Source organism: Chiloscyllium plagiosum, chromosome 26 (assembly GCF_004010195.1).
Source record: "Chiloscyllium plagiosum isolate BGI_BamShark_2017 chromosome 26, ASM401019v2, whole genome shotgun sequence".
Taxonomy (NCBI): Eukaryota; Metazoa; Chordata; class Chondrichthyes; order Orectolobiformes; family Hemiscylliidae; genus Chiloscyllium; species Chiloscyllium plagiosum.
This window is the reverse complement of record NC_057735.1, coordinates 11,022,690-11,046,836: the sequence shown is the minus strand read 5'-3', so window position 1 is coordinate 11,046,836 and position 24,147 is coordinate 11,022,690. Positions and strand designations below refer to the sequence as shown.

The window sequence follows — 24,147 nt, the reverse complement described above, 5'->3', positions numbered from 1 at the left end:
GCCATGTTGTCTGTGTACTCTTTGGAGATTGGAAACCTCATCTATCTGCCTCATGAATCTTTACAGTTCAGGAGATGGAAAATTACTGGCAGGATTTCTGATTGTAGATGAGGTTTCACATTATTTCTGAAAGTTCAAAAACCAACCCCAAGAGGGTGGAAGTGACCACTGCCAATATCAGCAAGCGACAGCTCCATGTGAAACCCGTGGTTTTAAACAAGTGGGATATCTGGGTTGTAGTTACAAACCGCAATGTAACACACCAACTCTGAGATTCAGGAAAGGAAGTAAACAAGCTTGTCTTTGTGTGGAACTACAAGAGATGAGAGAGATACTAAACAAATATTTTGTGAGTGTTTTTTACTGTGGAGAAAGACAGAGGGACCAGGGAAAGTGAAGAAAAAAAATATTCAAGTCATGATAAACTATCCACCTTCCAGACAAGGAACTGATAGTGGTCTTAAAAAACACAATGGGGAATAAATCACTGGGACCTGATCAGGTGTATCCCAGGACATTGTGGGAAGTTAGGGAAGGAATTTGGGGAGCCCCCAGCAGAGATATTTGTATCACCCACAGCCACGGGTGAGGTGCCGGAGGACTGGAGGACAGTTAATGTTGTGCCTTTATGTAACAAAGGCTGTAAGGAGAAGCCAGAGGCAAGACCTTATTTGGGAAATGGCACTGACCAAACCTGATTGAGATATTTAATGAAGTAACCAAGACAATTGATGACAGCACAGCACTACATATTGTCTACAGAGACATTAGTGACAGAATTACGCAGGGCAGACAAATCAGTACAGTTTGATCACATGGGGTTCAGGGTGAGCTTGCCAATCAGAAATTTGGTTTGCTGGCAGGAGACAGAGGGTGGTGGTGAAGGATATTTTTGAGTGGGAGGCGTGTGACTAGTTGCGTTTTGAAAGTACCAGTGTAATATATTAACAATTTGGATAGGCTGTACTGAGAGTTTTCAGACCCAGCCCTTTGATCACAATCTCTGGGAAGGAAACCTCCTGGGACAGGCTCATGGCCACGTTGTGGGTGGATCACTGCACCATTCCAGAGCAAATGGGACATCCATCCGAATGGGGGAGGGGCTTTGTGGCAGCTCCAGGTCCTGCAATTGTTTGTCTCAGAAGAACGGTCTTTTAAAAACTGCTGAGTGACCGTCTACCAGGATATGGCTTTGACATTGAGCAAGTCACTTTACAGGATCCCTGACAATTAGATCAGATATTCTTCACTTTGTTAATAACTGCTGCCTTCACTGTTTCATCACAGAATCTAATTTTTCAATCTGGTCCAATTTTTCCAATTGATTCTACAGTGTCCATGTCATTCAGGGGCTGGGGGATCTCTGCTCTCTGTTTCTGACCCTCAGACACTGGTGACCTGACAGCAGAGGGGTTTCATCTCCATTGGGGTATTAACCCCCAAATGTTTCCAAGTGTTCTCCAGGAGTTTACCCAACGTATTGTTTCTGTTTCTCAGACAGAGCATTGTGATGATCCTTGTTGGTTCAGTCTCTGGGTAATGACTCCAGTGACTCTCCTTCCATATTAAGGGTTAAGGTGGGGGCACTGCCTTCAGCATTGGGGCTGGGGATGAGCAGGGTTGGTGAAGGGTGTCAGCCCCTTTGATCTTCTCAAAGGTGAAACCCAGCATGGTTCACCAGACTCACTCATCATCAACCATGTCCTGGTGAATACAAAGCCCCATGTCAGTCGGTTCACCAGAGGGATCCTCACCTTGGAACTGAAGCTCACTCCCAGTTACTCAATCACAGCTCACTTCTCCCTGAATTGTCTCTCTGTTGTTGAGTTCTTTTTTCTGCCTGAAATCAGCCCCATGTCTTGTTTACTTGGATCTTGAGGAACTGGAACAGAGGGTACCTTGTCCTCTACATCTAGGACTTCAGATTCTGACAGAATAATTATTCAGTGTGAACAGGAGACATGTTCTGCCTAAAACACAAAATAGTCCTTCGAAAATCTATTTTTAACTCTAGGATTGATTTTCACTGAAGAAATCTTTGTCAAAAGCTGTTCATTGAAATTTTCTGACATGGGGGACTATGCCAGTTGTTATTAACCTGAGATTTCAGTATAAATTCTGTGTTTGAGTCAACATTATCCTCAGCAGCAGACTCGTTATCTGTCTTGATTTCAGAATTTTCTATTCTTTCAATGAAAATTAATTTAGTTCCTCTGTTAAACATAATTGATCAGAGAAAAATTTCCTCATGGTTATCATTCATCATCTAACTCACTGTGGTTACAGAAGCTGGCTTCCTATATTCTCTTCCTCATTTCACATCCTGCGGACATTGCATAACACACTTTCTTCAAAGTGAGAAATAAGAGTTGAGAGACTAAATTAAAAATCTTTGAGAATAAAATGATGTGGACTTTGATTCTCCTCATTTGTTCCATTCCTGGTGAGTGACCATCATAGTTGTATATTAGATAACCAATGTTTGTTGAAGTCCACTGTGTGGTTTATGCAGTGAGAATGTTTAAATATTTGCAGTGAGAATGCAGTGAGAATGTTTAAATATTTGAAGATGTATAAAGGATAAAGGAAGAGCTTGTGACACAATGGGTGATATTGTTATTGCTGGGAAAAATACTGAGAGTACGATTCTCACTCCAGCACATTTTGCAAAGGAATGTGTATTCTCACAAAGCGAAAGAGATTCATTATCAACTTGCAAATCCTTCCAACATACCCAGGGTAGGGAGCAAGACTGGGTGAGATTCCAGGTCAGCCTTATCCAATCAGAGTGACACCCCTCACATTACGGCAACTGGCTTCAGGTGAGTGATAAGCTGCAGAAAACAGACACAGCATGGACTTTGTCTGCGCCATGTGTCTCTATATATGGAAGCCTTTGAATTTAAATGAACAAACATAAAAATACATAAAATACATCATAAAATGTTCTATCTTCTCCTAAACACATTATGATAGTGTTCCCAAATACTTTGGAGCAGCATTAGTAATTATCAATGAAATAAAAAGGACAACGTAATGTTTCTTTTAAGTGAACACACTAGCAGAATCGTTTTAAATTATCCAAAATTTTGAGAGCTCAATATACACCGAAAACTGGAGGGTAATATGCCCTCAAACAAAACATCTTGAGTTTGCTTTTGTTTTATTTTTGAATTGCAGTTCATTAAATATTGTTTCGTGAGGCTCTGTCACAAAAGCAGATGGTTGGTTTATATTCCACTTCCCATACAAAGCTTTATTTCTTTCAGTCGTTAACTTGAATCAAGTTGCTTACTCTCTTTCAATCCTATTGGTTTTCACATTACAATGTAACACGGCAATACAATTGCAGCCCATCATTGCCATCTCTCCATTTATGATCAAGACATTTTCAAACACTCATGTTTAAAATTCCCAATGTTGCAGTACTCTCGGCTACAACTCTGTGAATTCTGGTCCATGAAAACTTTCTGAAACATTTTGCAGCTGTTGCCCACCAATTTCATACAGAAAACGTCACAGACAGAAATCTGAAGCGTTCATCTCTCTGCTTTCGCAATTCTCTTTCTTTCAAGGTTTCCTTTATTAAATAAGGTCTGTTTCCTGCCCTTCACCACCTTGAATCATGCAATTGTCTTTGTCCTTTCTTCTCTCCATTCCAGCTCTTCATTTACGCTTCATAACGTTTCTCTCATTATTTATTGAAGTAATGTCTATCCAGTCATCAACAGGCTGCTCCTCTTCCACACTGTGACACAATCTGGCAGCAATTTATGTATTTTCTCAGGAGCAATCTCTCTGGAACAATCAGTAAATTCCTTCTGTTAGTTTACTCTCCTTACATTGACAACAATGTGTGATTACAAACCATCCTGCCTTTACTGCACTCAAGGTCCTGCACATTGATCTCTCTCTCCCATCACGAACCATCCCTCGCGAAACTCCAATTCTCTTCCTCTCCCACTCGAGGTCTCTCATCATCTTCCTGGGTCACCTGTTGTATCTGCCCCTTTAGCCCTGAAAATGCAGCCTCTGAGCCCACCATGAGTCTCCACACACTCCCCTCTCCTCCCTGGATGAAACCCTCCTTCTCTGGTCGGAATAAGGACCCTTCAGCACCTGTGCCCTCCTTCACACTGATCCCCAGCCGACTCCAACCCAGGCCTGTCACTCAGGCTGCTCTCCAGCGGGGTGGGGGGTAGGGGCAACGTTTCGATGATGTCACAGACGGTGGAGTCAGAGCCCACAGCGGGCAGCACAAACCCAATTTCAAGATTATCCCAAAGCTCGACCAGTGGGGTAAGAAAATATCCCGACTGTTTCAATCATTCCCTGGGAATTTAGAACACCCTGAGGCTCTGATAAGGGTTTATGTTAATGATTACATTCATCATGTACTGGATGGAATGTAGCTGATTAAAATGTATCTGATTGTTTTAAGCAGTCCTTTCCAGTTAAATTTCTGAAATATTGTCTCTTCAGTTTCAGGTGCTTTATGGGCAGAGGAACACGTAACGGGAATTTTGGGAAGAGCGATCACAATATCTTGTCATTACGAAGCGCAGCAGTACCAGTCACACGTGAAATATTGGTGTCAAGGATGGAGTCGTCTGTGTTCTGTTAGAGCAAAAACAAATTGGCCAAATGGGAGAATAACGATCACTGACGACAAAACACAAGGAATATTTCTTGTCACAATCACTAATCTTCAATGGGAAGATGCAGGATGGTACAACTGTGGGATTAAGACTTTTGCCTTTGACCCAATGTTTAATGTAAAGCTGAACATCTCTGACGGTAAATCTCTCAGTGATTTTTAAAAAATACTCTCTGCTGATATGCCCGATCAGTGTTTTATCCAGGAAGAAAAGTGGCAAAGTGTTGGAGGTTATTTGATTTTTCTCACAGAATAATTGTTTCTTTCCCACAGAAGCCGTCTCTTTTCCTGGACTTCGATTTTTATCCCAACCAAATGTCTCATGTTCTGGGGGTTCAGTGACAGTCTCCTGTGAGTCTGCCCAGGGATCCCTCCCCATTCACTACACATGGTCTGAGAAGACCCCATCTCAAGGTTCAATGATCTCTGACACCAATAAACTGGATCTACATTGTCAATCCTTCACACAGAAACATCATCAATATTACTGCACAGCCTCAAATACTCAGGGAACAAAACCCAGTGAAATTGTTCATGTGTCAGTCAACAATGTAAGAGAGAAGAACTGCAGTTACAGGATACAGACCAACAGCATCAGTAAGTGTGATGTAAACAATGTTTGTTTACTATCTCTCTCTGGGAAACTGTAATTGATAAAATGCACTCCATTTGTTTCATTATCAGTTCTGAATTAAGCCAATGGTTAGCACTGTACTTGGAAAATGAGCAGGTGTATAAAATCCAGCCCACAGCATGGAGAAGCATTGCAACAACTCCATTGCTACATCACAACCATTTGCTTCCTGCAACTAAGTTCTTCATAAATGGGGGAGGTACTAAACAAATATTTTGAATATTTTACTGTGGAGAAAGACGTGGAGATTAGGGAACTCAGGGAATTAAATATTGATGTCATGAAAACAGTCCATATTACAGATAGGAAGTGCTGAAAGTTTTAAAATACATAACAATGTATAAATCTCCAGAACCCAATCAAGTGTCTCCCAGGACAGTGTGGGAAATTTGGAAAGTTGAGGGGCCCATAGTTGAGCTAGTTGCATCATCCGCAGTCACAGGTGAGATTGCGGAGGGCTGGAATTTGGCGAATGTTATGCCTTCATTTCGGAAAAGCTGAATGGAGAAGCATGGGCATTATGGATCTGTGGGTCTGACATCAGCGGTTAGTTGTTGAAGGCAATATTGAGAGATCGGATTTACATGCATTTGCAGAGGCACGAACAGATTAGGGATAGTATGTGGAAAATTGTGGCATCACAAACTTGATTACATTTTCTTCAGGATGTCAGCGATAAGATTAATGAGGCGGAACAGTATTTGTTATCTCCATGAGGTTTCCACATTCTCGACTAATTTGTAAAGTTAGATCACATGGGATTCAGGGTGAGCTCGCCAATTGAATACAAAATTAGCTTGATGGCAGGAGACAGAGGGTGGTGGGGGGTTATTTTTTTGGACTGGAGGCCTGTGACTGGTGGTGTTCTGCAGGGATCGGTGTAATTTATATAAACGATTTGAATGAGAATTTAGAAGGCATGGTTCATAAGTTTATGAATGACACCAAAATTGGTGGTATTGTTGACAGTGACAAAGGTTATCTACGATTGCAAAAGGATCTTGACCAATTGGGCCAATGGGCTGACGAGTGGCAGATGGAGTTTAATTTGGATCAATGTGAGCTAAAGGTTTTTGGTAGAACAAATAAGGATAGGACTAATACAATTAAAAGTAGGGCCCTGGGTTGTGCTGTTGAACACAGAGACCCAAGGGATCTTTGAAATTTGCATCAGAAGTAGACAGGGTGGTAAAGAAGGTATTTAGCATGCTCACCATCATTGCTCAGACCATTGAGTGTAAGAGTTGGAACATCACATGTCGCTTGTATAGAATGATGGTGAGGCTACTTTTGGTTTAATGTGTACAGTTCGAGTCACCCTGCTTCAGGAAGGTTATTATTAAATTGAAGAGGTTTCAGAAAAGATTTCCTAAGATGTTGCTGTGACTGGAGGGTTTGAGTGATAAGGATAGGCTGGGACTTTTTCCCCTGGAGTGGAGGAGGTTGGGAGGTGACTTTATCGAGGTTTATAAAATCATGAGGGATCTAGATAAGGTGATTAGCAAACGTTGCTTTCACTAGGCTGGGAGAGTTCAAAGTGAGGGGTCATGTTTTCACGGTGAGAGGAGAAAGATGTAAAATGAACCTGAGGGGCAACATTCTCACACAGAGGGTGGCTCATATGTGGAATGAGCTGCCAGAGGACATGGGAGATGACGGGTCAGTTGCAACGTTAAAAAGATATTTGGATCAGCACATGAATAAGAAAGATTTGGAGGGATATAGGCCAAATGCAGGCAAGTGGGACTGGTGTGTTTTGAGAAACTTGTTTGGCACGGACGTATTAACCCGAAGGGTCTATTTCTGTGCCAAATGAGTCTATGACACTAAATGGGATAGTGAAGGGCAAAGTGGTGGAGGTTTTTGGTTCTTCAATTACAGTCAGTTTTGTAATAAATGTTTATTTCGCAAAGAAGGAGGAGAAAGTGAGGTCTGCAGATGCTGGAGATCAGAGCTGCACCCGATGTGGCCTCCTCTATATTGGGGAGACAGGCCGGCTACTTGCGGAGCGTTTCAGAGAACACCTCTGGGACACCCGGACCAACCAACCCAACCACCCTGTAGCTCAACATTTCAATTCCCCCTCCCACTCCACCAAGGATATGCAGGTCTTTGGAATCCTCCATCGTCAGACCACAACAAAACGACGGTTGGAGGAAGAACGCCTCATCTTCCGGCTAGGAACCCTCCAACCACAAGGGATGAACTCAGATTTCACCAGTTTCCTCATTTCCCCCCCCACCCTGTCTCAGTCAAATCCATCATACCTTTTATCTTAGCCTGCTGGACAAACTTTCCCCATTCCTGAAGAAGGGCTTATGCCCAAAACGTCGATTCTCCTGTTCCCTGGATGCTGCCTGACCTGCTGCGCTTTTCCAGCAACACATTTCCAGTTCAGTGACAGTCTCCTGTGAGTTTGTCCAAGGGTGCCTCCCCAGTCACGTCACATGGTCTGAGAAGACCCCATTTCCCGATTCAATGATCTCTGTCACCAATAAACTGGATCTGCATTGTCAATCCTTCACACAACAAAATCATCAATATTACTGCACAGTCTCAAATTCTCAGGGAACAAAACCCAATGAAATGGTTCATGTCTGAGTTCCCAGTGTAGCAGAGAGGGGCTGTAGTTCCATGATATAAATCAGCAGCATTGGTAAGTTTTATACAAACACTGAGGCTGACACATTCATTCAATGTTTATTCAAACTGCTCATTGGTTAAGTTTCTTTCATATTACAAATAACTGTACCTCATCACATCACGTCTCTTTGATGTTGGAACAATTTTGGACAAGGTGTTAATTTATTTTTGAAAATGGACAAAATTGTAATAAAGCTCCAGAAAATGCATAAATGCTGCACTTCTGCTTTGTGTTACATCTCACAGCTTGTGTGTGTTATACCTTTAATAGATAAAGTCATCACTGCATCGTAGCATGTGATCTGAGGGGATAATGGTGTCAGACTCCATTTTAGTCAGGGTCACATCAGAAATGACATGCTGATGGACGGGTGTCACTGTATATAACTGAATACCTCAGTTTTAACCCAGACCCTGAAGTGCCAGTGGCTGTGAGATATGTTTAGGCCAGTCACTGTTATCCATACCTTTTGATTTGTCAGTACTACTACATCGACGCCTTGTTCTCATGTAACAGGAGCTAACGTAAAGACTACATCATTGGGTCTAAATACCATAGTGAAGGCAAAAATCACAGTGGAAGCTCACCCAGCAATCACAGAATATTACAGGACAGAGCAGGGGCTGCTGGATCCCCAGGAATACATTGTCCAGCGGGAGCAGTGACCAGCTCAGTGGCTGGAATTTTCTTTTATGTTTGACAATGAGGAGAAAGGAGATCTTAGTAATATAGTCCAACCCAACTTCGGCTTTTCAAATGCTTTAATAAGAATACAGGAGCATCAATGTCCAGATGAGGAACAAAATACAAATTATGTACAAAATAGGTCACTACCATATCTTGCCAGACTTGGGGATTTATAGCAAAACTAATTCAACAAAATCCATTATTCACAACAAGTCCTGAGGTTCTTTTTTTGAAGAGTGCTCTCTTGGTCATGATTTGGAGGTGCCGGTGTTGGACTGGGGTGTACAAAGTTAAAAATCACACAACACCAGGTTATAATCCAACAGATTTAATTGGAAGCACTAGCTTTCAGAGCGCCACTCCTTCATCAGGTGGTTGTGGAGGACGCAATTGTAAGACTCAGAATTTATAGCAAAAGTTTACATTGTGATGTAACTGAAATTATACATTGAAAAATACCTTGATTGTTTAAGTCTCTCATCTGTTAGAATGACCATGATAGTTTCACTTCTTTCATATGTAAATCACAATTTAAAAAAAAGTTACATTCTCAGGTAAACTGTAACAATTGGTGTCAGCCCAGATAAGATGTTAAGATGTTGAAGGTGTTAGCCCCCATGTTCTGTTGTCTGTGCCATAATGTTTAGACTGATTCTAATCTAAAAAGTGAGTTAACAGAGTCTTACATGGATTCATGCAGTTTTTGAGCAAAGTTCAATGTAACTCTGCAAGTATAAATTCACCCCACAAACGTATATGTGTATGTGTGCATGTGGGTTTTTGTGTGTGTGTGTGTCTGGGGTGGGGGGTTGTGAGTATCTGTGAGAGAGAGTGTATATGTGTGTGTGAGTGTAACTGGGTCTAAGTCTGTGAGAGGGTGCATGTATGAGTGTGGGAGGGTGTGTGTCTGTAGGAGTGTGTGTGTGTTTGTGTGTGTGTCTGGGGTGCGGGGTTGTGAGTGTCTGTGAGAGAGAGTGAATATGTGTGTGAGTGTAAAGGGGTCTAAGTCAGCGACAGGGTACAGGTGAGAGTGTGGGAGTGTGTGTGAGTGCCTGTGTGTGTGTCTATGTATAGGTGTGTCTGTGCATTTGTGTGTGTATAGAAGTGTCTGTGTGTTTGTATAGTGCAATGGTGGTCACCTGCAGTGTGATATGAACCCACGGTCCCTGTTGAGGCCCTCCCTATGGGTACCGAACTTAGCTATCAGCCTCTGCTCAGCCACTTTTCGCTGCTGCCTGTCCCGAAGTCCGCCTTGGAGGATGGTCACCCGAAGGTCCTGGATCACAGAAATGTTCTGTAAGTGAGACTCAGTTGCAGCTGAATATTACCTTATGTCTCAACAGGAAGGGAATATACTTGTGATAATTCCTCAACAATATCACCAACAACATCACCAACAGCAACAAGAACATCTTCAGGGCCCAAGTCTGTCAGTCAAAGGTAGAACAATTTCATTGTCGATATTTCCATTAGCATTGATTCCAAGTGAGAATAAGTGATTCAGCATAAAAGCTTTCAATGAGTTTCAGTTTCAGACAATGATTTATCAGAATGGAAACGATCACTCATTTTATACAATATTATTATGTTCACTTCCTTACTGGTGAGCTTCAGGTGAGCTTTTCTGGGTGTTTTAATTTTAGTTTTAATTAGCAGAGGGGTTCAATTTCCACATCGTGATAGTTACAATGTTGCTATTTATGTTATTAGAAATTCATCAAATGAAGTGCCAATTATCTGCCTGCCACGTCCCAGGTTAAATGCTTCATTATTCATCTAAGCTCGTGACGTTGTATTTTCCAAAGAAATGACAGATTTTGTTGAGCCAGGCTGTCTGGAGTATCACTGCCAGGGACATTACACTCTCTATCACCATCTCCTCCTCCGGTCACTCATGTAAAACATTATTCCCAAACTGAGCAGGTGGGAGGCTGTCAGGTTCCAGCTGGTTAAGCCTTGCCTGTTAGAAGGTGCAGGAGCAGTGTGGGATAATGATATTCTGAGTTCCTCACTCACTGAAGGGACTTCTCACCCACTGGAATATTACACCAGACTGCAGTGCTCCTGCAAATATCCATCCACATCTAATAATCCTCATTGATAACAAGATGCTGAGCATGACAGGATGTGCTACTGAAACTTGTTGCATTTGGTCTTTATATGTTGTTCAAGTCAATCATAAATTAAACTGTAATTTAATTTTCCCACTTAACTCCCTGAGCTGTGCTGCTTTATTTTGATACAATATACTGCAGTGTAAACAGGGGATAAATGTTTGAAACATCAAGCAGTCTTGTTTCCTTCAAATGATTTCGTATTTCTTCTGTTTTACACAGTTACGTTGTCTGGGATGTGATACGCTGGGTACTCTTCACTCTCCTGGTGATTTGTTCTGTTTCAGTCACAATGTTTACACGAAAACATTAGGTGAGCATCATGGCCTTTACACGAATGATTTTGAGCACTCTAAGTTCCCCATCAATGAGGTGGCCCTGGGTGGAGGGGTTTCGAAGCAGGTGACACAGTTTGAGAAGAATGGGTTGACCATTTGGGACTGAGATGAGCAGGAATTTCTTCACTCAGAGGGTGATGGTTTGTTGGAATTCTCTGCCCCAGAGAGCTCTGGAGGGACCAGCCTTGAGTATATTCAAAACAGAGATCAATAATGTTCTGGGTAATGAAGATATGGAGGGACTTGGGGTTAGTGCAAGAAAAATGATATTCAGGGAGATGATCTGCAATGATCCAGGTGAATACTGAAGGAGCTTGAGGGTCAGAATGGCCAACTCTGATCCTGCCTCATCTCTCTCCATGACCGTATTTCAAAAACATTGTATAATGGTATTGTACAGAGCATCCTCAATCTTTTATGTCCTGAGGAGGGATCAAGGCTGGACAATAGGCTGATCTAAGGTATGGAGGGACTATTTTCTGAGGAGAGGACTTGACGGGGTGTGTCTAGGACCAGACGGCATCATCTCAGATCAAGGGATCATACATTTCAGACTGAGATGAGGAGAATTTATATCTCTAAGGTGATTGTGAATCTACAGAATTAGTTACCAAAGTGGATTGATGAGGCTGTGCCATTAAGTGCACTCAAGGCTGAGATAGTCTGGTGTTTAATCAGTCAGCAAATCATGATGATGGGGAACAGGCAGAAAAGTGAGATTGAAGATTATCAGATCACCCCTGATCTCACTGAATACCTGATCAAACTTGATGTTGATTGGACTGTAATTGCCGCTGTGTTGTATGTCTTAACCTACTTCTGCGGTCAACTGCTCACCAGCTTAACTGCAGGGAAACGTTAACTCTCTGTGATAAAATAATGTGTGACGTCTTTAAGTGGAATTGTTCTGGATTATTTTCCCAGCACATGTGCAATAGGTGATGGGGAAGGAGGAGTGTGATCTGGACATAGCTCCAGTTCATCTCGAGCTTTGCTCAGTTCATTGCCATGTCCAGACTTTAATTCAAAACTAACATGACCAATAAGGCATCGCTCTCTGTCTCAATGTATCTGATATTTCTTTCCAGTTACTCATTGAATCTGATGCTCTCACCTTGACGAATGTGGGAAAATGAAGACTTTCTGCTCCTTTGACACCGGCTGGAATTTTGCATCTTGTTTGAATATTCATTATCTGTCTCACATTGCACATTTCATTTCTTAATTCTGTATGAGAAATGACATTTTGTCAGAAAATAATTTTCCATTAATGGAGTGGAAGAGGAACCAGCGACTGAAATGATCACTGGAACCACTACTTTGAATATCTACATTGATTAAAATTTGTTTGTGCAATACAACATTGCAGATTTATACTTCATTTTATTTTGTCATGATGTATGTCAATAGGAGTCTCTTTCTTTAAGAAATAAGCAATTTGCATTACTCATTCACTAGAAACGGTGTCTCCAATGATACCTCCCACTTTTCTATGGGATAGAGCAATATCCACTTTTAACGAGAATGGGAGACTCTCACAGAGAAAGAGGGAGATGGGTCGGTTTTTTTCTCTTCCTAGAACGATGTGGAAAATTCCAAGAAGTTGGGAAAATACACAAAGAATTTCTTATCGAGAAATGATTTTCCAATTTTCTCTTCAAGTGTATAAATGGCAACTTCAGAATCTCACGACTGAGTTCTGACCAACTTATGTCCATGCATTTGGATCTCATTATTAACCGAATACTCAGTATTTATTCACAATTTCCCAATTCTTCCTTTGCCTCCAAAAATGAGACAGTGCAAATTCCCAGTGTGTTAATCACAGCAGCTAGCTGGTGAATGCTACTCACTGATTGCTTGTCTCAAACTTCACCCAGACTTCATCTGACTTCACCACCATATCCCTGCACAACCCCTGGAGACAATCCTCCTCCACTCAATATCCACTCAAGTCATCATGGGCAAACCGTCAGCCTTCCCCTCATCACCAGACCTGCTCTCAGTCCAGCTCTCACACCAGTAGAATGTGGAGCTCTGGGACACTAGTTTGTAGGCTGCCAGGCTCTGTGCTTTTCATCACAGTTAAACACAGAGCCCTGTCACTGTAAGCTGCAGACTGCCAGTCTCTGCGCTTTCCATCGCAGTTAAACACAGAGCCCTGTCACTGTAAGCTGCAGGCTGCCAGGCTCTGTGCTTTCCATCGCAGTTAAACACAGAGCCCTGTCACTGTAAGCTGCAGGCTGCCAGTCACTGCGCTTCCATCGCAGTTAAACTCAGAGCCCTGTCACTGTAAGCTGCAGGCTGCCAGTCTCTGGGAGCTGCATTGTGTTTTACCTCAGAGTTCAAAGTGACAGCTTGTCATAATGGGAGGCACTGAGTAGAAAGGGGGTCGGCATATAGCTCTATGGCACCATCCCACGTCAATGTCATTCTGACAATGCTGTTAAGATAGAACAGCATAGAATAAAATCTTTGTTGCTCTCCTAAAGATTTCACACATTCACCATTTTTTGATCTGTATAGCTCCCAAGCATGCATTAACAAATACTTAATAAAAAAACCTGAATCTGATCTGGTCTAAAGAGGAAATAAAACATACAATTACTCTTTCGGGTGTTCTCACAGAACAGGAGGTGTCAGAGAGCAACAGGATGTGGGTTATCCCAGGTCACTGTCACTTTATCCTTCAAGGTTGGGGAAGGTTGGGGCCCTTAAGGGCTTTGCAGTTCTCAAAGACATGGCTCTGATGGGAAGTTAGGGACATAATGGCTATAGAGAGAGGATGAACAGAAATGGTGAGGTGACAAAAGATCATTGGATCCACAGGGACAGCAACAGTAAAGAGAGGAAGAAGGATCATTCTGCATCACAGGCAGAGTCTGCTGTTAATTCACAGAAACACCGCACGCCCCATGTCTGCAGCACATGGAGCACCTTATCAAACCTACTAATAGTTTGAAAAATGTTCACTGGATCCAAAACATTAACTTTGCTTTCTCCCCACAGATGTCCCCAGACCTGCTGAATTTCTCCAGCAATTTCTGTTTGTGCCACAAAGACACTCAGTTGACACTTCACCAATCCTGACCCAGTCACTGCACAACAACTGTGTAAAATGGCTGACACCCAATTGCAGAGTGGGGGTGGAGTCAGTTATTCATACTTTGGACAGGGAGGATAAGGGGGGTAGGAGTAAAATTCTATGAATTTGAAGGGGCAATTGCATCCACCATGCATCCACTGAGTCAATCCTATCACTGGCATCAAATTACACTTCAACAACATGTCACTCATTTTGGATGTAGGTTTGTTCGCTGAGCTGGAAGGTTCATTTCCAGATATTTCTCACCCTACCCGGTATGGCCTGGTGGGCCTCAGGCGAAGCACTGCTGATAATTCCTGCTTTCTATTTATATGTTTGTGTTTCTTTAGGTTGGTGATGTCATTTCCTGTGGTGAAGTCACTTCCTGTATCACACTGTATCAAGCTGTATCAGAACATTATTTCAATGAGCCAACACACACTGCAGCACAGAGGAAATACACAGAACAGAGGAAAATCACCTATACTGTCTATTCTAAAAAAAAGGTACCCAATGAACACAGTCCACCGACAAGCAGACAAAACACGTCCAGAAACCCTAGCCACTCTCCCCTACATCAAAGACTCTCAATGAGTGACTGAGCAGCTGTGTGGTATCTCCCACTCTCTGACACACAAATGCAGTCGAGCTGTCTCTGATGCCATTTTCTCCGGATCACAGCGATTCATGTCTGTCCCTGAGTTGTGACAGGGAGAGACACTCAGTCCAGGAAGGAGAATGTCCCACCATCACTGGTTCACCCCAGGTGTAGGATTGCAGAAGCTGCACCCACATTGTTTTCAGAATGTACCCATCACCAACTTGCAGAGCTTGGGAACAGGAAAGGCTTCCATTCCATCAATGCTCAAACTGTATGTGACCATCGATGCCAGATTTTGGAGGTATGTCTTCGATATACTGGGAGGTCCCACAATACTGAGATATTAAATGGTCACCGGGTCCTGCTCCTTCCCAAGAGTCTCCGGACATACAGGGATAGCTGCTGGGAGACAAGGAGTATCCTCTCAAAACTTGGCCAATGACATCTCTATGAAACCCATCAACTGATGAGCACCAATGGCTACAGTGATGGATTGTGCTAGACCTGGACATCGTGGGAAATTAGTGGGACATCGAGGGACCCTTGCGGACATATTTGTATCATTAGAAATACTGTTGAGGTATCGAATGACTGGGAAGTGTCAAATGTTGTGCCTTTGTTTTAGAAGGGATGTAAGGAGAAGCCTGGCAAGTACACACCTGAGAATTTAACTTCGGTGGGAGGTAAGTTGTTGGAGGTAATTCTGAAAGGTAGGATTCAGAAAGCATTTGGTGAGGCAAGGAATAATCAGGAATAGTCAACACAGTTTAGTGCGAGAGAAATCCTGTCTCACAAACTTGGCTGAGTTTGTTGAGGAAGTAATCAAGAAGACTGATCAGGACAGAACAGTAGATATTGTTTACTTGGACTTGAGTAAAGCCTTTCCCAAGATTCTGCATGGCAGTCTAATTAGTAAAGGTAGATCACATGGATTTAGGGTGAGCTTGCCAAGTGGATACAAAATTAGCTGAACGACAGGAGACAGAGCGTGATTGATAGAGAATTGTTTTTCACACTCAAGACCTATGACAAGGGGTGTTCCACAGGGATCAGGGCAGAGTCCACATTTGTTGGTCATTTATACAAAAGGTTTAGATATGAATATGGGAGGCAGGGTTAGTACATTTGTGGATGACACCAAGATTGGTGGTATAGTGGAATGTGAAGAAATTATTTAAGGTTACAAAGGCAGCTTGGACAATTGGTTCAATGGGCTGAAGAGTGGCAGATGGAGTTTAGTTTGGATAAATGTGAGGTATAGCATTTTGGTAAAACAAAAAAAAGTTACACAACTGAAAGTAGGCTTTGGGTAGTGTTGTAGAACAGAGAGACCTAGGGGTTCTGGTTAATAATTAATTGGAGCTGGCAGCACATGTTGTTAGGGCGGTTAAGAAAGGATTTAGCTTGCTTGCTTTATTGCTCAGACCTTATTGGAGTATAGGATTTGGGACTGTTTTTGCATTTGAACCGAACATTGGTGAGACCTCTTTGGGAGGATTTATCCAGTTTTGGTCTCTGTATAAAAGGAAGAATATTATTAATCTGGTGAGGACTCAGAAGAAATTTACCAGGAGTTGCTGGGAATGGAGGGCTTGAATTACAAGGAGAGGCTGGATAGGCTGGGACTTTTTTCCATGGAGCATAGGAGGTTGAGAGTAGACCTTATTGAGCTTTATAAAATAATGAGGTTTACAGAAGAAGTGAATGGTGGGTGTCCTTTCCCTGGAGGAGGGATTTCAAGATGAAGGGCCATATTTCTAAGCTGAAAGGAGAATGTTTGAAAACTTCTTCACAGAGAGTGGTGCACATGGGGAATGAACCTCCAGAGGAAGTGGTGGATGTGGGTACAGTTACAACATTTAAAAGGCATTTAGATAAGAGCATAAATAAATGATTGAAGGCTTTGGGCTCAGTGCAAGCAGATGGGACCCATTTTATTTGGCGTTATGGGTATGGACAAGTTGGACTGAAGGGTCTCTTTCCATATTGTGGTATGCCATGACTCCATGACAACATATTAATAAAAACTCTATTGTTAGTTGCAGGAATAATTTTCATAGAAGAGAACTATTTTTGGCAAAATCTTTGTCAAAAGTTGCTTACGTGGAAGAATGAACCATTTCTAGTGCAGCTGAGATTTCAGTCTGAATGATGATCTTGGGTCACTATTACCCACAGCAGCTGACTCTTAAACTGTCTTGATTTCAGAATTTTCTATTCATTCAATGAAAAGTAATTTAGTTCCTCTGTTAAAAATCACTGACAAGAGACTAATTCCTTCAGAGTCAGCTTTCATCATCTGGCTCACTGTAGTTTCAGAAACTGCCTTCCTATATCCTCTTCCTCATTTCAATTCTTGTAGACGTTGCGTTATACACTTATTCCAATGTGAGAAACAAGAGTTGAGAGACTGACATCAAGAACTGAACTGATCTTTGTGAATAAAACGATGTGGACTTTGATTCTCTTCATTTGTTCCATTCCTGGTGAGTGACCATCCGAGTTGTATATTCAGATAATCAATGTTTGTTGAAGTCCACTCTCTGCTTTATACAGTAAAACAAAATCACACTATAAGCTGGTGTTGTGTGATTTTTAACTTTGTCCACCCCAGTCCAACACTGGCTCCTCCACACCATGCTTTATACAGTGGAAATGCTTCAATATTTGGAGACATGTAAAGGCACAAAGGAAGCTCTTGTGACACAGTGAGTAACATTGTTATTGCCCTGACAAATGCTCAGTGTTCGATTCTCACTCCAACACATTTTGCAAAGGATTGTGTATACTCACAAAGCCAAACAGGTTCATAAACAACCTGCAAATCTTTCCAAAATGCACAGGGCAGGGAGTAAGAGTGGGTGAGGTTCCAGATCAGCCTTATCCAATGCTGAGTCACACCGCTCACATTACAGCAACTGGCTCAGAGGAATGACCTGTTCCTGGAAGAACAAGCTGCAGAAAACAGACACAGCATGTACTTTGTCTGCTTCATGCAACTCTAAATATGTAAAGTTAAAAATCACACAACACCAGGTTATAGTCCAACAGGTTTAATTGGAAGCACACTAGCTTTCATGTAAGACTTTGTTATTTAAAGGGAATGTTGTATCTTCTTTAAAAGTATTATTCTACCGTGGAATACAGTAAACAAATAATGTACAGGTGCATTAACAATTTGGAATGAAATAAAGAGAACAACACAATTTTGTTGAAGTGAGTAAGCAGCAAAATTAAAATGAAAGCCTATTTTAATTTATTGCAAGCTTCTAATGTTGCTTCACGTCCAACATCGACTAAAAAGTGGTGGTCAGAAGTCCCCAAACAAAACAATTTTGATTTTTTATTATTTATTTTCCTTTCAAAAACCATTAATTCAATATTTTCTAATGAGGCTTTAGCATAAAAATAGGTGGTTAGTTTATATTTCTCCTCCCACAAGAAGTTATTTATGCTTTTTCAATCCCATTGATTTTAACATTGCAATGTAACATTGCAATAAACCTATTGTTCAACATTTTCACCTCTCCTTCTTTGTGATAGATTTTGTCAAGATAATGTCAAACACACATTATTAAAATTCCCAATGTTGCATTACCCTTGACTGCAACTCAGTGAATTCTGTGAGATCAAATCTGCCTGGAACATGTTGTGGTTTATGCCCACTCATTTCATGCAGAGTACTTTACAGACAGAGAACTGAAGCATGCATCTGTTTCACAATCCCCTTTATTTCAAGGCTTCCTCTTTCCAAGAAGGTCTCTTTCTCCTGACTTCCATCAGCTTTCCACATTCATGTATCTGTCTCCCTTTCTCTTCTCTCCACTTTACGTTTCAATTCCATTCTGTTGTTTCAGTCAAGAATCATTCCCCACACAAACAGCTATTCTCTCAATGAGACCGGAGGTCTGGTAGCTATTGAAGGAAAGGAGAAATTGTGGACTGCAGATGCTGGAGATCAGAGACAAATAGTGGCACTGGAAAAGCACAGCCTGTCAGGCAGAACCCGAGGAGCAGAAGAGTCGACGTTTCTGGATAAGCCTTTCATTAGAAATTTATTGAAGTAAAGACTATCCAGTCATCAACAGGCTGCTCCTCTTCCAAACCAGGACAAAACATGGCAGCAATTTAAACATTTTCCCATGAAGCATCTCATCCAGAACAATCAGTAAATTAGCTCTGTTATTTTATTATCCATACAATGACAACAATATGTGATTACAAATAATCCTACCTTTACTGCCCTCTAGATCCTGCACATTGATCTCTCTCTCCCCTCATGAACCATCCTTTGCTGAACTTCAATTCTCTTCCTTTCCCACTTGAGGTCTCTCATCATTTTGCCTGGGTCACCTGTTGTATCTACACGTTGAGCCCTGAAAATGCAGCCCCTGAGCCCACCATGAGTCTACACACACCCTCTCTCCTCCCTGGATTAAACCCTCCTTCTCCGGTCGGAGTAAAGATTCTTCAGCACCTGTACCCTCCTTCACACTGATCCCCAGCCGACTCCAATCCAGGCCTGTCACTCAGGCTGCTCTCCGTGGGTGGGGGGTGGGGGGGCAACATTTCGATGATGTCACACATGGTGGAGTCAGAGCCCACAGCGGGCAGCACAAACCCAATTTCAAGATTGTGGCTAGCCTCGACCAGTGGTGTAATAAAGTATCCCGACTGTTTCAATCATTCCCTGGGAATTTGGAACACCCTGAGACTCTGTTAAGGGACAAGATTCCCTACAGTGTGGAAAAGGCCCTTCTGCCCAACAAGTCCACACCGACCCTCTGAAGAGTAACCGACCCAGACTGCTACCCTATATTTATCCCTGACTAATGCACCTAACACTATGGGCAATTCAGCATGGCCAATTTCAGCTGGCCTGCACATCTTTGGACTGTGGGAGGAAACCTGAGCACCCGGAGGAAACCCACACAGACACAGGGATAATGTGCAAACTCCACACAGACAGTTGCCCGAGGTGGGAATCGAATCCAGGTACCTGGCGCTGTGAGGCAGCAGTGCTAACCACTGAGCCACCAGCCACACCAGTTGTCCTCATCGTGAGGTGGATGGAATGTAGCTAATTAAAATATGTCTCTGTGTATTAAGCATTTTCTACTCGTCAAATGTTTGACATGATTTATCCTCAGTTTCAGGTGCTTTATGGGCAGAAAAAAATGCAATGGGAATTTTGGGAAGAGCGATCACAATATCTTGTCACTATGAAGCACGGAGGTACCAGCCAAGCATGAAATATTGGTGTCATGGATGGACTCGTCAGTGTAAGGTTATAGCAACGACAAATTGGCCAAATGGGAGAATATCAATCAATAACAAAACACAAGGAATATTTCTTGTCACAATCACGAATCTTCAATGGGGAGATGCAGGATGGTACAGCTGTGGGATCGAGACTCCTGGCCTTGACCCAATGTTTAATGTAAAGCTGAACATCTCTGACGGTAAATGTCTCAGTGATTTTTAAAATTACTCTCTCCTGATATATTTGATCAGTGTTTTATTCAGGAAGAAACATGACAAAGTTTTGGAGGATATTTGATCTTTGATCTCTCAATAATTGTTTCTTTCCCACAGAAGCCGTTTCTGTTCCTGGGCTTCAATATTTATCCCAAACAAATGTCTCATGTTCTGGGGGTTCAGTGACAGTCTCCTGTGAGTCTGCCCAGGGATCCCTCCCCATTCACTACACATGGTCTGAGAAGATGCCATCTCAAGATTCAAAGATCTCTTACACCAATAAACTGGATCTACATTGTCAATCCTTCACACAGCGACATCATCAATATTACTGCACAGCCTCAAATACTCAGGGAACAAAATCCAGTGAAATTGTTCATGTGTCAGTCAACAAGGTAAGAGAGAAGAACTGCAGTTACAGGATACAGACCAACAGCATCAGTAAGTGTGATGTAAACAATGTTTATTATCTCACTCTGGGAAACTGTAATTGAGAAAATGCACTCCATTTGTCTTCTTGTCTGTTCTGAACAAAGCCAACTCTTTGCACTGTGCTTGGAAAATGAGGAGGTGCATAAAATACTATCCACAGCATGCATAGACATCTCAAAAACTCCAATAATCTCTGCAAATTAAAACAATATTTGATTGACGAATGATTTGCATTTTTCTAAGTAATGGAATTATCAAATTCAGTCCGTGACTGTTGTGTCCAGATTTCGGACAGATATTGGGGATAGAGTGGAGATCAGTTGTACAATGAAATATCTGTAAATATTGCCTGCAGCCATTTCCTGATATGATCTGTTTGAGCTGTCAGAGAAGAAGCAAGTCAGCATCAAGTCGAAGTGACACCCGGGAACTGTATTTGGAACTATCAGCAGCAGCTCATGTGGCTGCACTCTCACTTTTGATGGCAGCATGTTGGGGGTTCCAGTTCCCCTTCGGGGTTAAAATTCAGCTGGATCCCACTGCCCAGTAGAGAGAAGTAATGCTATTCATACTAAAGATAGTCACAGGTGAGGTGCCGCAAAACTGGAGATGGGCTAATGCAAGGCCATATTTAAGAAAGTTGGTCAGGAAAGGCTAGGGAACTATAGGCTGGAGAGCCTGACATTGGTGTTGGGCAAGTTGTTGGAGGGTATCCTGAGGGACCTGATTCATATGTATTTGGAAAGGCAAGGACTGATTAGGGATGATCAACATGGTCTTGTGCATGAAAAATCATGTCTCACAAACTTGATTGAGTTTTTTGAAGAAGTAACAAAGACAATTAATGAGGGCATGCAGTGGATGTGGTCTACATGGACTGCAGTAAAGCGCTCAACAAGGTTCAACATGTTACACTGATAAGCAAGGTTAGATCACATGGATTAGAGGGAAAACTAGCCATTTGGATATAGAACTGGCTCAAAGGTAGAAGACAGAGGGTGGTGTGGAGGGTTGCTTTTCAGACTGGAGGCCTGTGATCAGTGGAGTGCCACAAGGATTGGTGTTGGGTCAACTGCTTTTCATCACTTATATAAATAATTTGGATTTGAATATAGGAGGTATGGTTAGTAAATTTACAGATGACACCAACATTGGAGGTGAAGTGGACAACGAAGAAGGTTATCTCAGAGGACAACAGATCTTGATCAGACGGGCCAATGGGCCGAGGAATAGTCGATGGAGTTTAATTTAGATAAATGTGAAGTGCTGCATTTAGAAAAGCAAATCTTAGCAGGACTTATACACTTAATGAAAAGGTCGTGAAGCGTGTTGCTGAACAAAGAGACCTTGGAGTGCATGTTTAGTATGCCCTCCTTTATTGGTCAGAGCATTGACACAGGAGTTGGGAGATCATGTTGCGGCTGTACAGGACATTGGTTTGGCTACTTTTGGAATGCGGAGTGGTGCTGGAAAAGCATAACAGGTCAGGCAGCATCTGAGGAGCAGGAAAATCGATGTTCTGGGCAAAAGCCCTTTATCAGGATTGGCTTTTGCCCGAAACATCGATTTTCCTGCTCCTCGGATGCTGCCTGACCTGCTGTGCTTTTCCAGAACCACTGTGATCTAAACTCTGGTTTCCAGCATCTGCAGTCCTCACTTTTGCCTACTTTTGGAATGCTGTGTGCAATTCTGGTCTCCCTCCTATGGGAAGGATGTTGTGAAACTTGAAAGGATTCAGAAAAGTTTTACAAGGGATCCAGCTGAATTTTAACCCCGAAGGGGAACTGGAACCCCCAACATGCTGCCATCAAAAGTGAGAGTGCAGCCACATGAGCTGCTGCACAGTTGTAAATCCTACAAGGTTGAAGGATTTGAACTATAGGCAGAGGCTGAATAGGCTGGGACTGTTTTCCCTGCAGCGTCAGAGGCTGAGGGATGACCTTATAGAGATTTATAAAATCATTAGAGCCATGGATAGGATAAATAGACAAAGTCTTTTCGCTGGAGTGGGGGAATCCAGAACACAAGGACATAGATTTATGGTGAGAGGGGAAAGATTTAAAAGTGACCTAAGTTGCAATGTTTTAAAGCATTGTGTATGCACTGAGCTGCCAGATAAGTGGCAGAGACTGGTACAATTCCAACAGGTGAAAGTCATGATTTGGAGGAGCCGGGGTTGGAGTGGCTGCATGACACTGTAATCTTTTGCGATAAATTCTGTGTCTTATGGTCCTGCTTCACAACCACCTGATGAAGGAGCAGCACTTCGAAAGCTAGTGCTTCCAAATAAACCTGTTGGACTACAACCTGGTGTTGTGTGATTTTGAACATAAAGAAGGCATGAATAGCAAGGGTTTAGAGGGATAAGGGACAAGGGCTGGCAAATGGGACTAGATCAGTTTAAGATATCGGGTCGGCATGTATGAGTTGGACTGAAGGGTCTGTTTCTGTGCTCTACATCTCTTTAACTCTGTAGGAGTCCCTGAAGTGCCTGTGACTTTGAGATATGCTTAGGACAGACACTGATTTGACATTACTACAAATCCATGCCTCGTCCTCACGTTTAAGGGTCTGACCCACCACACTCCCACTCACCTCTCATCCAGACAGCACTACAGCATACCTCCTCCATTTCCTGCTCCACTGCTCTAAAACTGCTCCCCCCACCCCCTCACCAAACACAATAAGGACAGGGTGTCCCTTGTCCTTACCTTCCACCCCAGTCTCCGCCTCCAACATATCATCCTTAAACACTTTTGTGAACATCAACTAGACATCACGATCAAGAATATCTTCCTGTCCCCACCCCCCTCCACCTTCCACAAACACCGTTGCCTTCATCACTTGTTGGTTCCCGCCACTATCACCACCAAATCCCCAAACCCCCATTACCTTCCCCTGTAACTATAAAAGATGCAAAACCTGCTGGTACACCACCCCCCTCAACTCCATCCAGCCCCAAAACAGTCCTTCCAGGTGAGACAAAGGTTCACCTGCCTCTCCTCCAACCGAGTTTATGTATCCACTGCACCCGATGTGGTCTTCTCTACATCGCGGAAACCAAACGTTAACTTAGGGAATGGTTCGCTGAGCAAATCATATAGGCCTGAAGGGGCCAACTAAACCCCCAGGTCACTGCCCATTTTAATTCCCTTTCCCACTCCATTTCCGACATGTCTATTCTCAGCCTCCTCCATTACCACAGTGAATCAGATCGCAAATTGGAGGAAGAACACTTTATCTTCTGCCTGGGCAGCGTACAGCCCGGAGGACTCAACAATGAAGTCTCTAATTTCAAATAACCTCCCTATCCATCTTCCAACTTTTTTTCCAGCTCCCCCCTCCCTTCCATGCCTCTGACTGACCCTTCCTTCCAGCCACCAACTGGACACATCCTTTCCATCGCCAAACCAGGCCGTACCCTCTAACCAGTGTTCAGCTTTCACTACCTCACCAATCCCCCCCTCCCCCCCCCAA

At 42.7% G+C, this 24,147-nt stretch overlaps 2 protein-coding genes across 2 annotated transcripts in view; both read left to right on the top strand.

Annotated features, from left to right (window-relative positions):
* LOC122562925 overlaps nucleotides 1–24,147 on the top strand; it is a 105,914-nt gene that overhangs the window by 51,817 nt on the left and 29,950 nt on the right. The window contains exons 11-14 of the mRNA XM_043716227.1: nucleotides 446–451; nucleotides 2,389–2,443; nucleotides 4,483–4,797; nucleotides 4,931–5,254. Of these exons, the coding sequence (XP_043572162.1) occupies nucleotides 446–451; nucleotides 2,389–2,443; nucleotides 4,483–4,797; nucleotides 4,931–5,254 (700 nt within the window). The remainder of the gene's footprint in view (nucleotides 1–445; nucleotides 452–2,388; nucleotides 2,444–4,482; nucleotides 4,798–4,930; nucleotides 5,255–24,147) is intronic.
* Nucleotides 17,136–24,147, top strand: part of LOC122563082 (CXADR-like membrane protein) — an 11,903-nt gene continuing 4,891 nt past the window's right edge. Inside the window, exons 1-3 of the mRNA XM_043716491.1 lie at nucleotides 17,136–17,246; nucleotides 19,911–20,222; nucleotides 20,356–20,679. Of these exons, the coding sequence (XP_043572426.1) occupies nucleotides 17,210–17,246; nucleotides 19,911–20,222; nucleotides 20,356–20,679 (673 nt within the window). The 5' untranslated portion in view covers nucleotides 17,136–17,209. The remainder of the gene's footprint in view (nucleotides 17,247–19,910; nucleotides 20,223–20,355; nucleotides 20,680–24,147) is intronic.